The sequence below is a fragment of the Anolis carolinensis genome, chromosome 5, assembly GCF_035594765.1.
Source record: "Anolis carolinensis isolate JA03-04 chromosome 5, rAnoCar3.1.pri, whole genome shotgun sequence".
Classification (NCBI taxonomy): Eukaryota; Metazoa; Chordata; class Lepidosauria; order Squamata; family Dactyloidae; genus Anolis; species Anolis carolinensis.
Window position 1 is genome coordinate 135,934,392 of NC_085845.1, and position 24,128 is coordinate 135,958,519.

The following is a 24,128-nucleotide window of genomic DNA, read 5'->3' on the forward strand; positions in this document are numbered from 1 at the left end:
AGGTTCCCCGTGTTCTGTCAGGAACAATGGGGGGAAGCCAGGTAGTTACGTTTCCCCATGGGTTTGTGACTTGAGTGAGTTGGGTGATGTGGGGCATGGGGCAACTGTTTCCCCATGCTCCAAATGTGCACTGCCAGAATCGCCACACTTTGTGGCAATTTCAGTTATCTTTGTTATGACCCCTCCCTAGTATGAACTGCCTAAGGCAATTTTCTCACTCTATTCATGATTGAATCACATGAGGTGTAGCATAAGATCATTTATTTGAGTGAATACACAAAGATCAGGTACATCGAGACTGAGACTATGATCTTTGCTTGCACAGGCATCATTTAACCTTAGTCCTAGGATGCAACATGTCTGCAGTATGATACCCATGTCAGAACCAATCTATGAAATCTTTATTTGCAACCTTTTGCACAGTTCCCCCTTTTTATTCCTTGGTTGTAGTCCCCATGATCACAGATCATATAATAATAAATAATCCTCCCCAGGTTTCAAGGACTGAGACACAGTAAAGAAAGGAATCCATTTGTTTTCCTTCCCATGTTGACATTCCAAATGAATAGTACTATATCAAAATTATGCAGAGAGGCCTGTTATACAATATAGTGCTGAGTTCATTTATTTTGACAGCAAGTAAAAACAGCTCTACAGGGAGGAAGGGTGCAGCATGAACAAAAACACCATCTCTGATTTGTATAAGCAAGATTTTCCCCTTTCACTGCTTACTCGTTTGCACAATAGCTTGAATTGTAACAGACAGCCCATTAGATTTTTCATATCACCAGTCTAATAGGAATCTAACTTTAGAAGCAAACCTAAAATCTCATGGGGCAGAAGCATTGTTTAGTGCTTCAGTGAAGATATTTTCATTACCTGTTGGTAACTTTTGGTACCCAGAGGATAAGTCTGATGATTTAATAAAATTAGTTTGAAGTCAATGATGTCTTTATTTTCAGATATTTTGTTCACCTGACTGCATGTACAAAATGATACAGTTTAGGACAAATATTCTTCTCTTGGAACACTAGAATACTAGCCTGAATTCTAGTGTGAGTAGAGTACCAGTGGGATTTGTTTACATGTTGATTTAAAGTCAACAACTGAACTGATGATGAGTCAGCTTAATTGGAACTAACCAAGAGAAGGATAGAATTTTCAATGGTTACTAGTTATAAAGGCTAGTGCTCAGTGAAATATGAATGGAAATGGGCCTCTGAATCAGAGCTTGGGAAAATCACTTGTTTGGACCACCACTCCCCAACTCCTTCAGCCAACATGGCCTAGCTTTGTTCTGAATAAGAGTCATTGTAGAAAGTTGATATTATTCTAATAATCCTGCCAAGTGGATCTTCCCATCTTGTTGGCCACTGTGTGAATAGAATGCTGGAATAAGGAGATAAATCAGATCCTCACAAACAACACTTGCAAACATTAAGTATTGAATTTACTCAAGAATAATGTGCCATCAAATGTAATGCACACCTTAATTATCAAGGTGGACATTGCAAACAATGGATTTCCCCTCAAATGCAATGCACCCAATTGCACAAACATAACATGTCAAGGAGGCAGACAGCATAAATGAGATCATTGGAGAAATCACATCCTTCCATCAGACCGAGGTTGGCAAACTTGTCAGCCTTGCATGATTCCCAACTTGCCTCACTCATGAGGCCTTCAAAACTGAGGTTAGCACATGAGGAAGCCATATCATGAGGAAAGGGGCGATGTGGGGAATGGAGCAACGGTTTCCTCCGCTGCCCCACGGATTCCCCCACTGTCACCCGGCTTTAGGACCTCAATGTGATAAAGTCCTAATAGAGGAAAATGGCATAGCTCACACAAGCAACAATTGTTTTAAGAGGTATCAATTTTCAAGGTCTTCTTGAATGCCTTGGGGGCCAAGCAAATCTTGATTTGTTCCACATTTGAGTGGCTACTACTGAGAAAACATGTTTCCTGCTTTCCAAACTAAATAATATGACTTGTAGGCTCAAAAGCAGAGTTTCAAATTTTGCAGGGAAGCTATGGTGGCTTAGCAGACTAGCTTCTGCAAATATTTGCCCTCCAACATGTGTCTTCTGGTAAGGCAACAAAGAGATTGAAGTCAGCAAACATTTCCCTGATTCCCCCTCACACTATTCTAAGTGGACAAAGAGAAGAATGATTTACAATGTTATATTAGTATTGTTATACTTATATTCAAATAAAATAATGAACCAAGTGATCATCACCTGTGCTATTGGTATGAAATATTCAGTAACTATCTGGCTCATGTTTGAATATTCAGAGAACATCTGGAGAGTGCCTAATGTTCTAATTCACAGCTGAGAGAATTTTGGAAAGAAGATTAATTACAACTATTGGTAGGGAAATCAGTCTGTGAGACATGACTATAAGTGTCATATCAGCTCCAGAAAGTCAAGGTGCCACCCCATATCCTACAATCCCCCACAACATTTCTATGACAACCTCCGATTTGTTCAAATCTGAAAGTGGCCTTTAGAACTATTCTGTTTATGAAAGATGCCGACTGAGGTTCTAAATACATGAAAATGTTATTTGAGGAGCTTTAAAACGAAGACCTATTCCTTGAGAAGGATACTAGGGACACAATTTTCTATTTTATGAACTATATTTATGGGTGGTGATGGGGGCTTGGGAAGTATAGGGAGCTTGGGAGCTGAACCAAGAGAAATAGCGATCCACAGAGCTGCCCAATTGCCCACATCAATCTCATTTTCAAGCTGTGAAGACCCATCTCTTCTAATTGGCCTTCAAAACTGTTTTGATGCTTATTAATTAGTAGATGTTGACAGTTTTATTATTTAAATTATTTTGATGATCTTTTGAATTATCTGTATTGCTAAGTTTGTAGTGCCTTGAGTGCCTTTTTAAAATATGTATATATCTATAAATGGGATAGAAATGCAATACAAGTACAACTAAATAGTTCTGCCATAAAATGAATCTTTGGGTATGACTTGTGATACAGTTCTTGGGCTTTTGTATATTGCTTATCTGTGCAGACATAAAACTCAACAATATATATATAGAGTCTCACTTATCCAACGTTCTGGATTATCCAACGCATTTTTGTAATCAATGTTTTCAATACATCATGATATTTTGGTGCTAAATTAGCAAATACAGTAATTACTACATAGCATTACTGTGTATTGAACTACTTTTTCTGTCAAATTTGTTGTATAACATGATGTTTTGGTGCTTAATTTGTAAAATCATAACCTAATTTAATGTTTAATAGGCTTTTCCTTAATCTCTTCTTATTATTGAACATATTCACTTATCCAACGTTCTGCCGGCCCGGATAAGCGAGACACTACTGTGTGTGTGTGTGTGTGTGCGTGTGCGTGTGCGTGTGTGTGTGCGTGTGTGTGTGTGTGTGTATATATATATATATATATATATATATATATATATATATATATATCCACACACACACACACTTTAAACCCCATTAAGAATTTGGGATGAGTAAAAAGATAGTTACAGATGTATTGTGAAATGTTGATTTTTGTCCTTGATTATTCAATGCCAATCAGGTCAACAACATTTTTTTTATTAATCTTACAGACACTGGCGGAAAGGGGAACTATTGCATTGCAGGTAAATGGTCATACTGGATGAAATGGTCAATTAATCCGATTAATTAATTCTTTTTTAAAACCCACTGTTTCATAGTCCCTCAGTGGAGTACATTTTCTTCTCAGAGATGAGGAGCATGGGACGTTCAGCAGTAAACAAGAGAATTATGGCAGCTGCTATGGCTGGCAAAGAGCAACAGGCACCTGGGTCAATGAGGGTACATGGCTGTAGAGTAATTAAAATCTGAGTTACTGGCAGGCTGAGCCAAAGTTTGATGACTGCAACAAAGCTGATTCTGCAATATATGATCGCAGTGAGGAGAATTGCTCAAACAAGAAACACAGACTGGCAAGCTGAAGCAAGCTAACTCAGTAGGGTGGCATTTGAAAACAACTTTCAGTTCTTCAAGATTTGCCAGTTCGGGTTTAAAGGTTGCTGGGAAATTTACATGTAATATGAGGTCAGGCACAGTTTTTGCACATGGAATTTCTAAGGTGTGTCCTCTTCTCTCCACTTCCTGAAACTCCTCCTGCACTTTCAGAGGAGAGGCCGGAACTGAAATGGAAAATCAATATTCTATTGGTCAGAATAACTATGCTATGCTGGTACAGGGAGTTGTAACAATGTGAAGAGAAAAATTGCAGCAGGCATAGTAGTAACAAGGAAGAATGCTGGGGAAGCTATAGCAGTAAAGGTGTTGCTAAATGCTCATGACATGGTGGGACATATGTTTCTCCTGAAGGAAATAATTTACTCCGGGGCCAAATAAATCAGTGCAGGGGGAAATGGACTCTATATTATCCATATGATGCTCAGGGTCCATTCACCTCATTGAGACCTTGACTTGCATTTTAAAAAGTTGTGGTCTACTTTGTGACAGTGTGAACGTTTGTGCTGCTTTATATTCAGAAGTGTCCACTGCTGTTCACATAGCAATCCAACTTTCCCTGTGCTTGGGCAGCCCAGGGACAGGGGATGGCACTTACCCTCTCCTTGTCATCCTGGGCTTAGTGATGACCATTGGACATGAAACTGGCAGTGGGCATTGTTTGTTGCACATAGTGATGCTAAGTCAAAGAATGAAGCAATCAGAGAAGGGAGCAGGGAAAGCAAGGAGCAATTCCTCCTTTTCCCAATCCCTTGTCTCTCATTGCTTCATTGCTTCAGCTAGCAACACTACATGCAATGAGCAACCACCACTACCAGTTTTGTGCTTGATGGTAATAATAATAATAATAATAATAATAATAATAATAATAATAATAATAATAATAATAACAACAACTTCTTTATTTTTCTATCCTGCCACCATCTCCCCGAAGGGACTCGGGGAGGCTAACATGGGGCGATGCCCAAAACAAAACAGAATAAAGCAATTACAACGAATATCAAAACAAAAACAGTAATAAACATTTATAAACATAAATCAAATAAAATAAACAATTTAAACATTTTAAAAATACAATAAAACACATAAAATCAGAACAAATGAGTAATAATACAGCATCAGCCACTGGAGATAAAAGTGGTTGGGCATATAAAACACAATATCCAAAACTTTAATAAAGTGCATAAACAAGTGTCAGAGAGTCAACTGGGATAATATGGGATAAGGTAAGGTAGGAAGGGATTAAAGTGCTAAGAAGTAATGTCTCGATGAAAGGATCTATCATATTGGCGAACTAATCAAACGCACACTGAAATAGCCATGTCTTCAGCTGTTTCACAATGGCAGACAGGGTAAGCCAAGAATGATAGAAGGAAGGTAATGGTGAAGTCTGGTAGTGCCAAATAGCTCCAGTACCATTGTGCTGTGTGAATGTCATCCAGTTACCAACCCAGCTCACTGCCATGCAGTATGGAAACCCACCAGCCCAGCAAACTGCAGCAGCATGAATCTAGAGTACCCCACTTTGGATCAGCACTGCCGTTTTTGGCACATGATACCCCCCCCCCCCCAGGACCTTTTCACCTTAAGTGATGGATTCAACATGCATCGTGGCAAATCGATTGGGTCCCGGTGGGGGGACAGAGCCCCATACCCTGCATTGCCTGACTTACTACTGGCCTCATCCCATGGGGGAAGCATCTGCCACTTGCTGTCCTCCCATTCTAGCAAAGGCAACACAGAAAGCTTCCTGTGTTGCCACTGTGGTGGCATACACCACTAGCACTCCCCTTTCACCATGGAACCTGGCCAGAAGTAGATGTGCATCATGGTCTCCATGGCAAAAGGAGAGAGTAAGAGATGTACGACAGGCAAATTTGCCCTGTCTGATGAGGTCACCCGTCTCATCCCCAGAACTGCTACGATTCAGAAAATAAAGACTGCTCTAGTATAAAGCAGTACTTCTTAAACTGTGGGTCCCAACTCCAAATGGGGTCCTCTTAGCTTAATGTTGGGGTCACAAAACATTGGCAACAGTAAAATATTTCTGAACACCTCCCATTTACACAAATCTGTTAACAACAACATGAAGTGTTTACAGTGGACCTTACATAAAATGCTTCAGCTGTACTCCATAACAAAGAAAATCAGCTTGTTTAGCAATCTTTGCAAATAATGATTTATTATCAGTAATGTTTGTTTTTATACCTATTATTTATACCTCTGGTCAAGTAAAAAAATCTTAGTCTAAAAGGGGTTATAAGTGGAAAGGTTCACCCTATAAAAATGGCTAGTTACTCTGCTGGCTGGCAGATTCTGGGGGCTCTGGCATCCGAAAGTAACTTTTCCAAACTTTGCAGATGAATCAACATTGCAATCATTTCAGGAAGGAGACCCAAGTGGAAGAATATTCTCATCCTTTACAAACAAAAACTGATTACACAGTTACCCTTTAGAATTATGCCTGCTTTCCAAGTGAGCATTTTTAGAAATCAGCTCTGGCAAACATGGTTGGCATGTTTCACATTCCCTGCACAGTAAACAGATCAGGTTAGAAAAGTGAATTATAGACGTTATTGGTACCTCTGGACTTTCTCAGCCTATGCCTGAAACTCTAGAACAAATTATTATGGAAAGCCTAAGGACCTTAAAATCCATTAGGTTAGGGACTTGGACAGTGTTTAAGAATTTAGCAGATAAAGGGTTTCCACTTAGAAATGCTGAATGTGCTTGTATAGTTGAATAGTCTTCTCAGCAGTGTAGAAATGAGCATAGAAAATTCATTTTTCATGGTTTCCAGAACAGCTTCTCTCAAGCCTCTCTCTTAAGACTTGTTTACACCGTTCTAGCTCTGCATAGGCATTTCTGTCCCACTTGTGTGCAGAACTGGACTGATGTGGCATAGGAATGCAATGATGTTTCCTTAAATTATTTAAAACTGTTCTAAACTTAATTTTCTTTTCTTTTCTTTGTCTTATTTTTGATTGATTCTCCTTATTAGGCAGTTACTCTTTCTGTGTCAGTTTGTCTTGAAAACAAAACAAGCTCCCCTTCTATAAAACAGATTTCAAGGTTTAAGAGATTATTTTTCAAGTGTGTATGGGTGGCTGGGTTTCTTTTTTTGCTGAGGGGAGAACACCAGAGGACATTCTGAAAAAATGTGATTAAAACCATATGAAATTGAATTTCTAGCAGCCTAGGCACAGAGATGTGTATGACTGAGTGGCAGAGCGGTTTCATAGTATCATACACAACTCACCGAAACTACAGCTGCCGTTGGCTATCTTGACAGTTATGTCCAGCATAGCTGTCAAGATAGCCAACAACAGTTTTAGATCAGATTGTGTATGATACACAAGTCAGCCAAATACAGTAGTTACTTTCAATTTATTGTTGAAATTTAATAGACCTTTCCTGATCTTGTTTTTCCCCATGTAGAAATAGAACCATCAATTGATTCTAAACACACACACAAGATCTCTTAAAGTACAACGGGTCAGTCATGACCATATTATTTTCAATCAACCCAAATGTTGGCTGCTAACTTCCATGCTAAAGCCTAACATGTGTTTAAATATTACTGCTACTACTACTACACATAATGATTCTGCACAAATACTATGCTAGACAAGTGGATAACAGAAATCCTTTGGATAAAACTGTCCATAATGTAATTTTAAGAAAACAACCTTTGACTTAGGGCCAGCTTAGGGCATTGCTGCTTCATACTGACTTGAAGATGTTCAAGAGTGACGTCTAAACCAATACATGGCCCATGTAGACTTGTCCTCACACAGTATACTATACAACCTCTTTTGTCCCCTCTTCCAGTTCAAATAATAATTATGTTGATGTTTTATTGTGGTTGTGTTCTATGTTTTATGTTGGCAATTGAATACTTTACCTATGTTGGAAACTGTCTTGAGTCCCGTTGTGGAGATAGAGTGGTATATAAATAAAGTTATTATTATTTTATTATTTGCCTCTTCTTACTTAATCATGAATTTCTCTCCTGTCTTCATCACACGTTTAGCGCAATTTGATATCACTTTAAGTGCCATGTGATTTGCAGTTTGATTCACTTTACTAAAATCCTCTAGCAGTGAAATCTCTTCCTGAATTACACATGTCATAGAATAGAGCCATTATATTTAGCAAGCACACTCCAAATTCACTTTCATTTACAATGCAATTATTTGTGTGTCTACTCATAAAGAGGCCCCGTTAAGGTCACTGTCATTTAATTCTAGTTAAGTGAGTGCATGATTTCAGCTAAGGACACAGTTTAAAAGTCTACACATAGTAAATCATAACTATCAGCATTAATCCTGAGTAGTTTGTTGGAGGCTATTGGAACACTTTCCATTCTAAGGACATTGTATTTCCCAGAGTTTCAATGGCATTTTCTTCCTGAGTTTGTTTGGTGTTGGAATAATGCCTATTGGATATAGATAGATGATAGGTAGATAGATTTCATATGCAATTTTTGCAATGTATACAATTTTAATGCACATTACTAAAGATGAGTTGTTTACATTTTCATAGACATGCATTTTAATTCTGTATATGTATGTGCCAGGAAACCAAAATCTTTTTTTTCAAAACTTTACAAGAAAGTAATGTGTCTCTTGAAATATCCACCCAAGAGGTAGCTCAACTGCAATTATTTGCTTTTCAAGGATGTGTCCAGAGCAGGTATGCTACAAAATATAGTCAGTCTTCCATATCCACGTATTCTACATCTCAAACATCCATGGCGTGAAAATATTCTTAAACAACAACACAATTCATAATCAAACTTTGATTTTTTCCATTTTTATAAGCGATACCATTTTACAATATACAAATGGACTTGAGTATTCATGGATTTTGTTATCCATGGATTATTCAGAAATTAAATCTCAATGAATACCAAGGTCCAACTTCATAGATGAAAAAGCCACAGAGGCACATTGCTTCCATGTGAATCTGTAAGTTAACAAAAATGTGAAAAGGCCACTGGTTCCACTGTACAGAATCCATACCCAACTTTCACATAAATCAGATTTAGAAGAAACCCAGTTTCAAGCCATTGCACTATGCTCTGCAGCTCAATAGGTTCTTTCTTGCAAATCCTAGAAGTTACAACGTTTATTGCTGATTCAGCATCAAGTTATATCAGGCAACACAACACTAAATTATCCATTTCACAGCTTGAGCTAATGTACTCAAGGACACACTTAAACTTTAAAGGTTCAATGTAAAAAAGATTTGGGGTTTTTTTTTACATTTGTATTTTACTTAATTTTCATTTTGGTTTAGTTCAGTTTATTTCTCCTTTTGATACAAGTATTAAGTCATAGTTGTTTAAATAAATAAATCTGAATAAAGTATCAGAGCAACAACGCTCCAGACTTAGTTATGGACAGGTTGAAGAAGCCTTGATTTCTCAAGAACCTAGTTTGTGTGCAAAGAAAACCTAGATGAACATAATAATAAAATGAGCTCCATAAGGACAGAAAATATCTTATCTTAAAGGAAGAACAAATGCAGAGGCTTCGATTGCTGTTGAACATGCTTCTTATCTCACATGTTAATGTAGATATACTAAAACAATAAAAGACAAGATTTATTTTTAACTCAGTTTGACTTGAGCCTCTGTTGCAATGGCTAAAGGTGATAGTTTGGAGAAATATTAATCAGACACATCTATTTAAGGGCCAAGGTAAAAAAGATGTTGCTCACTCTTTCCACAGATAAACTAAGCCACCATCCTAGGGCAATGACGATCCTTAGAAAACTCTTGGTCTATCGCCGGTTCCTGCTCATTCTTTTTACTCCCATTCTGCTACTTCCATTGCCACTCATCATCAGAACCAAAGTAAGTGACTCATTGGGGATTTGCATGATTATGATCCCAAATGTTTCATCTGCCCCTATCCCCTGTTTCCAGTTTTTTTTTTTTTTGCTGTATTGATCTCCTGTTTAAATCATATGATATAAAATGAATAAACATTATTGAGGTGTGTGTGTGTGTGTTCTTGATAAAACTGATAGACTCTGCCTATTGGTCTTTGCTGTTCAAGTCAGATATATGGGTCAGATCAATGATCCAGCCATCTAATCATAAGTTCAAGGACTTGGAGCGATGGGTTCAAATTACAGGAAAGGCTATTCCCCTTAGAATCTGGATCATTTGAAATCTAAAAAGAAATAACCGTCTACAAATCACAGCCACAAATCACACTCTGGACAGATCCTATATGGCAGTATGAATGTATCAACCAGAGTTGGGCATTTATGACTGTTTTGTATTCATGATCCCTATACAGCCAGTAGTACAGGGCTGTGTAGGAGGTGTGAAAGTCCACTGATCTACCTTATTGGGAAGCAGCCACTGCAGTTGACAGGATCTTTTCCACTGTCACTTGGGAAGCAGCTGATTACTGTTTCCACACACAAACAATCACCAGATTGATTTCCAGTTCCTGTTACACTGGAAATCACTCACGGGGGAGATGGAAACTCTAGTCCTCTGCCTCCAAGTGACAGGAGAACAGACCCTAATCAAAGGCAATGACTGCTTCCCAGTAAGTGAGGATGAGAGCATGAGGCAGGTTGAGTCTTAATTTACTGTGTAGCTTTGTAACCATGATGCTTACACACAAATAAAGACCATACAGTCTTGAACTTCCTGAAAGCTGATGGGAGTTTTAAAGAAGTTCTAGATTATTACATCTTCAGTTAGGAGCCCTCCAAGATTCTGCTCAGGTTCAGTGTTTTTTATTCCAGAAAAATCTGGATCTCTTTTACCAAAACATAATTATGGCACTCCACTTAATTGACATGGCTGTGTCCTATAAAATTATATGGTTTGTACTTTGGTGAGGCACTAGAGCTCTGTGGCTGAGAATGCCAAGTACCTCTTAAAACTACAAATTCCAGGATTCCTATAGGGTGAGGTAATTAAAGTGCTTCCTTTAAGATGGAATTCAACTTACCACCTGTATGCAAAGGGTCTTCTAAGAATATAATCAAATCATTTGCAAATGCTTTTAGTTTATAACATTGACCTTTTATATTTACTCCTTTAATATCAGTTTCAGCTCTTATTGCTCTATTTGATACATCTTTCACCAATACAAATAACATTGTTGAAAGAGGGCATCCTTTTCTGATTCCTTTCCATATTTTACATGATTTTGTTGGTTTTCCATCAATCTGCATTTGTGTTCTTTGCTTGTTGTAGATCTGTTTAATCCCTCCTTGAAAATTCGGTCCAAAATTCATCTCTATAACATTTGCTCCCAATAATGTATATGTCTTTTATTTGACATAAATATTGCTGGCGGAGCTTGCTTCCAAAGGGTATTAAATTTATTGGAACAAATTTCACAGGAACTGAAAAAAAGTGTTTACAATATGCATTCTTTTGCTATAAAATGCAATTGTTCAAGCCCAATGAAAAAGTGATGAGATATGTTTTGATAGTTTTGATCTGCACATAATATTCTACTTCTAGACAAAAATGTGCTGCCACTTATAACTCATTTTTCAATTTTATTTGGTACCTTTTGGAAACAAACTCGACATTTAGCACATATAGAACCCTCATGTCTTAGAATTTATCATAATCTATGCTCTGGATGAGAATTGTTGGATATGAAATTTCATTTCATTGCTGAATCAACATTGGATTTAATTATCAACTCTAGAAAAGCCAACTCTCAATCTTATTTGCATCAACTTTAAAATGGGCATAATAGTAACAAACTATAGTGGGGATGTGAATATGGAATGGGATAAAAAGAAATATTAATTTACTGTCTGGTCATAACTGGAACAGACTCATTGAATTAATCTGATGTACGTAAATCTTCACTTACCATTCAGAACTTGATTCAATGCTTCTATTCTGTTTGGGACTAGCAAATGAATTTAGACCAGTTTAGAAATGGTAGGACAGAAATTGTGGAGAGTTGGACTGCAATATTTATCACCATTGGCTGTACTGGATAAGGCAGTTAGAAATTGGGGTTCAACATTATTGGAAGGCTGCATTGTTCCCACCCTATTTAGGCCTTAACATTATCACACCATCACCACCAAAAGATTATATGTACGATCATTCCACTAGCACAAATAGTATTTGTGATCCGATAATTTCTCACTAAACAGCTGATTGTCTTTGTCTTGTGTATAAGCTTGGATAATTTTTCCAATTGGTATATTAGAGCCGGCATACATAATCATTTGATTTTTTTAAGACTACAACTCTGGATAACATGTTTCGAAACCCAATCAGACATGAAAACCTACTGGGTGGCTCTGGGCAAGTCATAGACTCTCAGTCTCAAAAAAAAATTCTGTGATAAGTTGGCCTTAGAAGAGACTGAAGTATGGAGTGAAAACCATAAAGATGATTTTTATTCTCAGTATCAGCTATGATTAAAGTCATCAATAAATCTCTGGGAAGCCAAAAAGGAAACACATTATCTATGTATGAAAGCTTTTTCAGCCAGTATTCCACCCCGCACCATTTGATCAACGTCTCAAATGATCATATTGCACAGACGCTATATAACAGAGGCAAGCGTAGCCAGAAGGATTACTCATTAGAATAACAGATTGAGCATAGTTCGTTCTCTGTGCCTGAAACTATATTATCCGTCTCTTACACAGGGATACATTTCAATAAGATTGTAAACAAGAAAAACGTATTAGTCTCACAGTTTTATTGCTTGTAATTCTTTTTTTAAAAAAATATGCAAAACAGCCATGTTCATATACAATTACATTGCCTAAGAAGAAAAGAGAAACAAGTAGTGTCATTTGAAGAAATGTCTTAGATAAGATGCTAACGCTTGTTATGGATATCATCTGTATTGTCAGAACATCTTGCATTTTGACATTCTCTTTTTCTTTTGTAATCATTCACTCATGATTATATGAAATAGGTAAATAATTGCTAATTGTAATCCCAAACTCATCTAGAACATTTTTGAGATTCCTGTGTACTACAGCTTTGGGAACAAGTATTGGCATATCAAGCATAATGCTATGAATCAATTTGCTCGAATGTCATACATTGTACAAAGTTGTAGAGTATAGATTGATGACATGGATCTTTGTGGGTCACATGCAGATTCTAGGGTCATTTTTATCGCCTTGCTAATTTTCCCATAAACCAAGTTGCTTTTTTATAAGCTAGTTGGAAAAGCAGAGTGGTAAACTAGGAAATACCCTTTCCAAACAATTGTCCCTTATTTCTTTCAAGGGCTTTTTCTATGGCTGTTGAATTTGACAGTGTGAGGTAGCTTCTGGAGGCTTACCTAAAGTGGCAAAAAGATTCATTGTGCCAAATCATATGCTCTGGCCAAGAATGGACCTGCACACTTTTTAACCAAGGACCACATCAAAAAGGCCCATGGATTCGCCCCATATTGGGGTGAATCCATGGGCTCCGGTGGGGGGGCTTGGAGAAGCTACCACTCCATGCTCCGCATTGCCCACCTTACCTTGACCCTCATCCCATGGGAGGAAGTGTCACTGCCCGGCTTCCCTGCATTGCTGAGAAGGCAACATGGGAAGGCTCCCGTGTTGCCACAGTAGCGGTGTGCACTATTTCCTCTCCCTTTTTGGCATGGAGCCCAAATGGAAGTGACTGTACATCGTATGAAGGGCTCCATGCAAAAATGAAAGGAAAGCAGCATACAACAAGCAAATCAGTGCCTCTGATGAGGTAGCAAGAGTGACCAGTGGATCTGTTGCCATGGGATGGTGAATCCACTCTTGGGACTTCATCACACTAGAGCATCTATCCACTTTAAATCCGGTTACTACCTCCTGCAGAATTCTTGGGCTTGTAGTCTAGTGAGGCTGAGCAGTTTAAAGGCTCCTCCCTAAACTACAAACCCCTGAATTCTGCAGGAAGCAGCAACTGGATTTAAAGTGAACAGATGCTCTAGTGCAGTGGTTCTCAACCCATGGGTGCCCGGGTGTTTTGGCCTACAACTCCCAGAAATCCCAGCCAGTTTACCAGCTGTTAGGATTTCTGGGAGTTGAAGGCCAAAACATCTGGGGACCCACAGGCTGAGAACCACTGTTCTAGGGCCTGGTTTCTACTCATACCTCTTGCAAGTGTGCAACATTGTACATATGCTACCTGGGACGTATTCCTGAGAGCAGGCATGTAGCCGGGGGGAGGGGGAGGAGAGGGGGTCTTGAGGGGCTTCAGCCCTCCCTCCCCCCGAAATTCTCAGGGTGGTCCACGAGAAGGCCTTACATTTATTATTTAAACTGTTATGTTTATTCATATCATGATCTGATCACCATGCTCAATATATCCCATATGCATGGGGGTATTGGGATAATGATACCAAAGGTTTGCTAGGGTAGATCCTCTCTCACCCAGACTCAGCCCTCCCGAACCAAAATCCCAACCCCCCCCCCCCCTCCAAATCAAAATCTTGGCTACGGGCCTGCCTGAGAGAGTCTTGGTACCATACAATACACAGGAGCTATGAGAGGATTGGGCATAAAGCCGAGCATGGGTTCATCACCTTCACAGCAATGGAACCGCTAGAGGCCACTCCTTTAATGGTGCATAATATTGTATCAATATTTCCCCTTTTATATCCTAAGGGCCAGAAATACTGAACTCAGATACATAAGATGTTGGAAGAAATTGTTAAGGTTAAAATCAGGATGAAACTAGAAGGTTTTTTCATTTAGGGATGATGGATGATCAACTGGAAAGAAAACATGGAAAATTATTACAATATATGCACAGAACCAGTCATTCCAACACAAGAAGAATGGCTGATGAATATTTGTGAACTAGCTAAGATGGACATACTGATGATGGTGATTAAAGAGAAATCCCTGACTAACTCGAAGAAAGATCGGGGCTTATCTTGTAGTTTTCTACAGCAAAGATGGGACAAACTTCAACTATTGGATGAATTAGAGGAGTGTTACTAAAAGTAGGAACATTATCTAAAGGGAGTAAAAAAAGAGTGTTTATTAGTGTAGGTATGCTTTATGTTAGTGGCTGTCTTAGAGATAGTTGTGTTAGACATAGTAGTTGTAGTTTTACATACTATGGGAAAAAACTTGTATTATTTTTGTTTTTTCCATTTCCCCCCTTATCTCTGAATAAAAATTAATTTGAAAACAAGATAGGAATTTTCCACTGACATTTCATGACATCTCAGCTAGACACTCACATGCTCAAAATGTGATCCAGTGAAAATTACATCTCTGCCAAGTGCATAGATCTAGAAGAGTGTCTGCTGGATGTGGATTTTCCATTAACGGATATATTACATTAATTCCAAATCAGCACAGTAATGTCAAAGTTACTGAACCTGCACAGACCTTACTCATCTCTTTAAGGAAGGGTGGAACACTTGTAGTGACTTTGGCCTTCAACCAGATTGATTTAGTGTACTGACAATGATTCCAAAGAAAAGTAGCAGTGAAAGCAATAGCAACTTCAACAATATGCTTTGGAACCATAGAAGCGAGTGTTGAATGTGCAGGAGTCAGAACAGTTCTAGTTCCATGTCTGCCAACATTGTGAAATTGAATATTGCTTCATTGTATGATATGAAACATTGCTTCATTGTATGATATATGTTGTGTTTCTTTTCTTAAGTGTGATACTAATAGAGAGTTATATCCTAGGAACTCTTATTAAACATAATGAGCAAATATGCATAAGATCAGCCAGTAGATGCTTGTTTTAATCTCTTGGATGGATTTGGACCTGTCTCACAACATTTTGCAGAATCAAATTGTACCATGCACACATCTCCTTCCAAAAACTCTCATGAGATAACAATAAATATTTGGTAATCAATTTTGGGTATCAAATCATAACACTGGCAAAAACATATTTTGATGCCTTGAATATTAGACCTGTTTCTGGGTATATTTGAGCTGCTGATTCTAAAAATGGGATCAGTTTTCCCCTATCAGCTTTAATGTTTGAGATACAGAACATATGTACAGACTTGATCCGCATATTCTCCCGCAGTGAGGACATCGGTTTCCAGGTGGAAGGCGGTCCCGGTCGGGGTTAGCTTGACGCTCCTTCCTCTTGGCACGTTTCTCCCTTAAGCCCTCCATTCGTGCCTTGTCGAACTCTGCAGCACTGCTGGTTACAGCTGACCTCCAATTAGAGTGCTCAAGGGCCAGGGCTTCCCAGTTCTCAGTGTCTATGCCACAGTTTTTAAGGTTGGCTTTGAGCCCATCTTTAAATCTCTTTTCCTGCCCACCAACATTCCGTTTCCCATTCTTGAGTTCGGAGTAGAGTAACTGCTTTGGGAGATGGTGATCGGGCATTCGGACAATGTGGCCAGTTCAGCGGAGTTGATGGCGTAGAAGCATCGCTTCAATGCTGATGGTCTTTGCTTCTTCCAGCACTCTGACATTTCTCCGCCTGTCTTCCCAAGAGATTTGCAGGATTTTCCTGAGGCAACGCTGATGGAAACGCTCCAGGAGTTTGGTGTGACGTCTGTAGACAGTCCACGTTTCGCAGGCGTAGAGCAGGGTTGAAAGGACAATGGCTTTGTAAACAATCACTTTGGTATCTCTATGGATGTCCCGGTCATCAAACACTCTCTGCTTCATACGGAAAAATGCTGCACTCGCAGAGCTCAGGCAGTGTTGTATTTCAGTGTCGATGTTATATACCAGTCTTCATCAGCTCATCCATAAAAAAATCAAGATAACCATATCTAAGAAAGTAGAGCTGATGTGGTCTATCCAATGCAATTTTTTGAATCAGTGCCACAAATAACCCCATAAACAGACCAAAAAACCAAGACCCCAAAATTTTAAAAACATTTTTAGTATCTAAGCAAATTAACAGATTTCCCAGTAAATGCTATTACTATTCCATCAGGGTTTATAATATCAGTTTTTTTATTTTTCTATTTTTCTCATGTGGTGATTGCCATTGTGTTATATAATTCTGTTTTAGTTTTTAATTGCATCTGTTTGTTCTAGGAAGCAGAATGTGCATACACATTGTTTGTGGTGGCCATATTTTGGCTGACCGAGGCTTTGCCCCTGGCCGTTTCAGCACTACTTCCTGCCTTGATGTTTCCATTGTTTGGGATTATGGCTTCCAAACAGGTACGTTGTATTTTTTTTAAAAAATCTCCTTCCACAACCCCAATAATTATAAATGTATTTCCATTATTTAATCATGCATGTATGCCACTCCTGTTTCATTGATGTTACCAATCCATTTTCATTATATGCTATGGATTTTTACCAATCCCCACCAAGGGTGAATTTACACTATAGAGTTAATGCAGTTTGACATCACTGTCAGCGCCATGGATTCATGGGAGTTGCAATTTTGCAAAGTTTTGAGCCTTCTCTGTCAAATTGTGCTGATGCCTCACCAAACTGCAATTCCCATGATTTCCTAGTATTGAACCATAGCAGTCTATGGTGCCAAACTGCATTATAATTACAATGTAGGTGCACTCTAAGTGCATTCAAAGAGAGGGGGTGATAGCTGCCTCTTGGTTTCTAGGAATTATGGGGAGAACTGCTCCCGGTGGTGCAGCAGATTAAACCGAGCTGCTGAACTTGCTGGCCAAAAGGCCAGCGGTTCGAATCCTGGGAGTGGGGTGAGCTCCCATTGTTAGCTCTAGCTTCTGCCAACCTAGCAGTTCGAAAAGATGCAAATGTGAGTAGATCAATAGGTACCACTCTGGTGGGAAGGTAACAGCAATCCATTCAGTCATGCTGGCCACATGACCTTGGAGGTGTCTACGGACAACGCCAGCTCTTCGGCTTAGTAATGCAGATGAGAACCAACCCCCAGAGTCAGACATAACCAGTCTTAATGTGAGGGAAAAACCTTTACCGTTACTGTCTTTTCAAAAGTGAACTTGTGAATCTGCACCAATTTTTCAGTCTATGAAGCTGAGATCATTGACCATAAGACCAGACATGAGCAAGAGTCAATTCAATAATGCCTTGCAGTAAAAGCAAACATTTGCAAATGATTCCACAAACCTATTATCTCAGTTCCCCCAAACAATCCTCTGACTTTCACTAGTTTAGTTTTTGTTTCAAAAATGTAACTTTTAACTTATTATCTGGATTGTTTTAAGAGGCCATCATGAGGCTATCATCTGCTTTCGCTTTGTGGATTTTCTATTTCTCTAAAAGAACACTTAGCTAACAAATTGAATCTTGTTTTTAGGTGGCATCTGCTTATTTCAAAGATTTTCATCTGCTATTAACTGGAGTGATTTGCTTGGCGACATCCATAGAAAAATGGAATTTGCACAAAAGAATAGCCTTGAAAATGGTGATGTTGGTGGGAGTTAACCCTGCATGGTATGTAGATGAAGGAAATGGCACTGAAAAGCCCTCTGGCCCAGGAACACCTTTCCTGTTAAATTGAAGCTATCCACTTTGTTCTTGGAAAATGTTTTTTGCCCTTACCAAGGAAAGAAATTGAATAGGTTATCCTCAACCCTGCAGTTTCACGGCCGTAGCAGCTTTGCTAGTTGGGTTTTTTTTTCTTTGCCATGCAACTGCTATGAAAGCAGAAGAATTGAATGTGAAGTAGTGCTTGCTTATTAGAGATGTGTGTGGTATTTGTCTCATTTGTTTCATTCATGTTTCTGTTTCATATCGTCCATTCAAATGTCACAAAACAGAAAGACCCACAACGAAACAAAAACTGACTCGAAATGAAAGGTAGGCAGGAGCTGATATCATCTCCAAGCCTGCCTTTCAGATCGATCAGCTGTAGGCAGAGCCAGCCCTAGGTATTTTTCAAGTGTAGGCGAACAGAATTTTGGCGCCCCCCCCCCCCCAAAAACCCAATCACTGAAAAATAAAAGCGTTGGATAAGTGAAAATGTTTGATAATAAGGAGGGATTAAGGAAAAGCCTATTAAACATCAAATTACATTAAGATTTTACAAATTAAGCACTAAAACATCATGTTTTACAACAAATCAACAGAAAAAGCAGCTCAATACCTTGCGGAGGCAGGCCGCAGGAGACAGGAATTGCGTCGATGGCGCTCCCAACAAGATGGCACCACAGGCAACTGCCTAGTTGGCCTGGTAGTTGAACTGCCTCTGGCTGTAGGCCCTGTAAGGCCCGGGTGTGTAGGCCCAAAGTCTCCACATATAAGCCCAAACCTCCTGGGCCTATGGGTACAGGCTTTGGGCCTAGACACCCAGGACCTTGCAGAACTTACAGTCAAGTGCTGAGTAAGGATTGGTCCTTATTCAGCAATCAGCTGCAGGCCCTGCAAGGCCTGGGTGTCTAGGCCCAAAGCCTGCACCCATAGGCCCAGAAGCTTTGGGCCTATGGGAGCAGGCTTTGGGCCTAGACACCCAAGCCTTACAGGACTTACAGTTGAGTGCCAAGTAAGGATTGGTCCTTATTCAGCAATCAGCTGCAGGCCCTGCAAGGCCTGGGTGACTAGGCCCAAAGCCTGCACCCATAGGCCCAGGAGCTTTGGGCCTGTGGGAGCAGGCTTTGGGCCTAGACACCCAGGGCCTCGCAGAACTTACAGTTGAGTGCCGAGTAAGGATCGCTCCTTATTTAGCAATCAGCTGTCGGCCCTGCGAGGCCTAGCAAGGCATGGTTGAAAGCCTGCACCTGTAGGCCCGTGTGCCCAGGCCTATAGATGCAGGCTTTGGGCCTACGTGCACAGGCCTGGCCACGGGGGTGTGAGTGTGGCTGGGTTGTCCTGCGCCTCCCTCCCTCCCTCTCCCTTTTCCCAGCTTCTTACCTGGCATTTGAGTGGGGCTGCCTGGTCCTGTGGCCTTGGCCAGTGCATTCCCCTCCCCCCCCCCTCAAAAAAAATCACAAAACAAAACAAATGTCTGACCTCCCAATTTCGGGAGGTCAGACGAAAATGGATCAGGGCCTCAACGAAAGCTGAGACATGAAACAGAACAAGGTAAGTCCTGAAAGCCCGTCTCTATTGCTTATAAGCCCAAAACTATATCTCTGGCTGCTGCCTAAAATGTGCTAAGATCAGCCTTTTGATAAACTGAATTATCCATATATTTGGGGTGAGAAGATGAGTCTTCCATGAAAGGCTTCTGTTTTTGGCAATCATGGTGCATGGCTCACAACAAAACAGCAGATGAACTGGTGAACAACTGACTCATCATTCTTAATGACTGATATTAAGCAACTGGAGAGATATTTCATACATTAGGTTGCTATTATTCAATTTCTGGTTGGAGTAATTTTAGCAGTATGTCTCACTTAGGACGGCCCCTCCTTTTCACTAAGTTGTTGACAGTACAAATAGAAAGGCAGAGGTAAATGGAAACCACGTTGTGTTCTTTTGTGTTGTTCACATGGGTTCACAACAGAGGTCCAACTATCTTCTTTCAATCGAATCAGCAAGACAAAAGGAACTCCTCAGCATTGCTAGCTTCACGATTCTGAATTGTCAGATGCTGTGAGGATGGGAAACAAATAATATGTCACTTGCTGTTTGACAAAAGCATATTAGCAGTTAGATAAGACAGCAACTCCTTCAAAGTTTTATGCAACAGTTGTATATCCCTGTGTATAATGCACAATACTTAAAGTCTCATTATTCCTCTTCCAAATGAGAGCTGCATCCACGTAATATAATTATAGCACTTGGCTTCATAATAGGGAATCCTGGGATTTGTACTTTTTGTGGAGTGTTTAGACTTGTCTGCTGGAGAGCTCTAGGCATCAACATCTCAAAAATGTATGTATCTATTGATTCTGTAAGATGGAGCCATGGCAATTAAAGTGCTATAATAATACAATGTGTACATCTAGGGTCTGTACATGATAATAAGAAGGAACAGTAAAAGCCAAATGCATGCCTCTACAGAAGTAAAAACAATTACTTGGGAATATTGTTAAGATTTGTGATAGTTAAAAAGTGATGGCTACTCAGCTGACAGTGGCTAGATACAGAATGAGTTTTTCTATTACCCCTTACAACCAATTAGAAGCCATTTGGGTCAAGGAGAAGAGCTTCATCCAGCATCCACCCCTTTGCTGTTTACTCAACCAGGAAAGAAACCACTGTGGAAGGAGGTACTGGTGTCTGCTGCAATAACATAAAAAGCACTTGTGCATAATCTCCAGTTATGCAAGTGTAAATCACCAAGAAGATTCTGGCTTTGGGTTTCAATGATATGCCAACTATTTGAAAGGAATGCCAATGAACCCAGCAAATATTGCCTCTGAACAAATATTTATAAGATTCTACTATAAGCTACCTTTGTGTAGCCTAAAGAACTAAGCATTACAAGTCAGTTGAAAGCTAAGAAAGAAGATAGAAAAGGGTTGTTGTATGTTTTCCGGGCTGTATGGCCATGTTCTAGAAGTATTCTCTCCTGATGTTTCGCCAACATCTATGGCAGGAATCCTCAGAGGTTGTGAGGTATGGAAAAACTAAGCAAGGAATGTTTATATATATCTGTGGGAAGTCCAGGGTGAGGGAAGAACTCTTGTCAGTTGGAGGCCAGGGTGAATGTTGCAGTTAATCACCCTAATTTGCATTGAATGGCTTATTCTACTGGCTACTTTCTGCCTGGGAGCATCCTTTGTTAGCTGCCCCTAGTTCCCATGTCTCAGAGTGTTGCTTCTTATTTACTGTTTTGATTTTTGGGTTTTTTTTAATACTGGTAGCCAGATTTTGTTCATTTTCATGGTTTCCTCCTTTCTGTTGAAGTTGTCCACATGCTTGTGGATTTCAATGGCTTCTCTGTGTAGTCTGACATGATAGTTATTGGAGTGCTCAAGCATTTCTGTGTTCTCAAATAATATACTGTGTCCAGGTTGGTTCATCAGGTGCTCTGCTATGGCTGATTTCTCTGGTTGAGTTAGTCTGCAGTGCCTTTCATGTTCTTTGACTCGTGTTTGGGCACTGCGTTTGGTGGTCCCTATGTAGATGTGGCCACAGCTGCATGGTATACAGTAGACTCCTGCAGAGGTGAGAGGATCCCTCTTGTCCTTCGCTGACCGTAGCATTTGTTGGATTTTCTTTGTGGGCCTGTAGATAGTTTGTAGGTTGTGTTTCTTCATCAGTTTGCCTATGCGGTCAGTGGTTCCCTTGATGTATGGTAAGAACACCTTTCCTCTGGGTGGATCTTTGTCTTTACTCTCCTGGCTTGCTCCTGGCCTTACAGCTCTTCTGATAGAAAAGACTAGCTGATTCTATTATTTTTTTCATTTTTATTCTTCTTAGTCAAAGCACTGGATATCTTAATAACAAGAAGAGAAATAGGTAAAAAATCAACACAGGAATTGATCAAGTTTGAACCAATAGTGGACATTTTTTAATATGGGCCTGGGGTTACAAGGATTTGGTATGGCCTGCAGAGGACCTAAGACTAAAATTCCATCTACACAACTGTATAACAATTTCTGAATCCAGTTTATCGCCTTTGAATTGGACTATGGCTGGATCTACACTGCCCTACATCCCATGATATGATCCAAGATTATCTTCTTATCCCAGATTATCTGGCAGTGTAGCCTCATATAATCCATTTTAAATCAGATAATCTAGGACTGGATCCTAGGATATAGGACAGTGTAGATCCAGCCTACATGGCAATGTAGACTCATATAATCAGTTCAAAGAAGATAATCTGGATTCAGAAACTGGATTATTATATGATAGCATAGATCCACCTTAGCTTTAGCGAGGTAGGTTACATGCAACACTACAACCTCATAGCAATCGAAACCCATAATTCTCTCCTCTACAAGCAGGCATGTAGCCGGGGGGGGGGGGGTTGAGGGGCTTCAGGGTGGTTCTCAAGAAGGCCTTACATTTATTATTTAAACTGTTATGTTTATTCATATCATGATCTGATCTCCATGCTCAATATATCCATATGCATAGGGGTATTGGGATAACGATACAAAAGGTTTGTTAGGGTAGATCCTCTCTCACTCAGACTCAGCCCCCCCCCCCCCAAATCAAAATCCCATCCCCCCAAATCAAAATCCCACCCACCCCAATCAAAATCCTGGCTACGGGCCTGTCTACAAGTGTTTTACCTCTACACATTACCTTTCTATATGCAAAGTTACCAAACTAAACTGTGATAAATGGGGTACCACTGATAGATCCAGTCAGGAAGCTGGAAGTGCTGGTCTCAGTAGGAAGCAGCCTGGGAAAGTTGTTGGACTCAGGGAGGAGTAGTGGGGATGAAATTTTAAGAGGAATTGGACCTTTATTCGGGGAGATAGGAATCTTGGGCTCCAGATTATGTTGAAATTTAGCATTAGATTGACCATTTTAGAGGGAGAAGGGGGCAGTAAAGAAGAAGGGCCTCAGTTCTTTCCTTTGCTGCTCTTCCTTTCTCTTTGCCTTTGTTGCCTCTTTCTCATTCAGCGGCAAAAATGCCAACTACATCATTTGCGTATGTGGGAAAAACATGGCTATGCTGCTCTTTCTTTCTCATTGCCTCAGGTTGCCTGTGTCATTTCCTCCTCCTCCTCTGGTGAATAAAACACCAACTCCCCACCATTCATTTCCCTCACTTGTGAGGGTGAAACGTGCCTTCTCCATGTAGCTGTTGTGGGGTCTTCATTGTGAAGCTAAGTTTCTCCTTCACAAGTGAGGGAAAGGAACAGCTCAGAGGTGGTGTAGGAGATAGAGACAACTGAGGCAATCCAAAGGCAAAGAGAAAGGAAGTGAAGACAAGAGCTGAGATGCATCTTCTTTCTCTCTGACAAAGACTGCATCTCACCACCACACTGAGGGGAGATAGGGAAGTTGAGGTTAAGCTGCTTTGCTGTTTGCTCTGAGAGAAAAACATCTTCTCACAAACCCTAAGTGAGTCCCAAAGAGGTTTAGCCTATTTAATTTTGGCCGCTTACTACTGTCAAGTTGTACAAGCCTGTTATAATACTAAGGACCTCATCACAAAGGTCCATGGATTCACCTCACATCGTGGCAAATCCATGAGGTCCCGGCAGAGGCTGTGGAGAATCCGTCACTCCATGCCCCACATCACCTGGCTTCCCCCTCCCTCAATTACACTGAAGGCAGCACGGGAAGCCTCCCGTATTGCCATAGTGCAGTGGTTCCCAACCTGTGGGTCCCCAGATGTTCTGGCCTTCAACTCCTAGAAATC

General features: G+C 40.0%; 1 protein-coding gene across 1 annotated transcript in view; it reads left to right on the top strand.

The window, feature by feature from the left end:
• The window catches only part of slc13a1 (solute carrier family 13 member 1), a 96,467-nt gene that overhangs the window by 23,190 nt on the left and 49,149 nt on the right, over positions 1 to 24,128 (top strand). The window contains exons 2-4 of the mRNA XM_008111238.3: positions 9,739 to 9,863; positions 16,997 to 17,125; positions 18,213 to 18,349. Coding sequence (XP_008109445.3) covers positions 9,765 to 9,863; positions 16,997 to 17,125; positions 18,213 to 18,349 — 365 coding nt within the window. The 5' untranslated portion in view covers positions 9,739 to 9,764. The remainder of the gene's footprint in view (positions 1 to 9,738; positions 9,864 to 16,996; positions 17,126 to 18,212; positions 18,350 to 24,128) is intronic.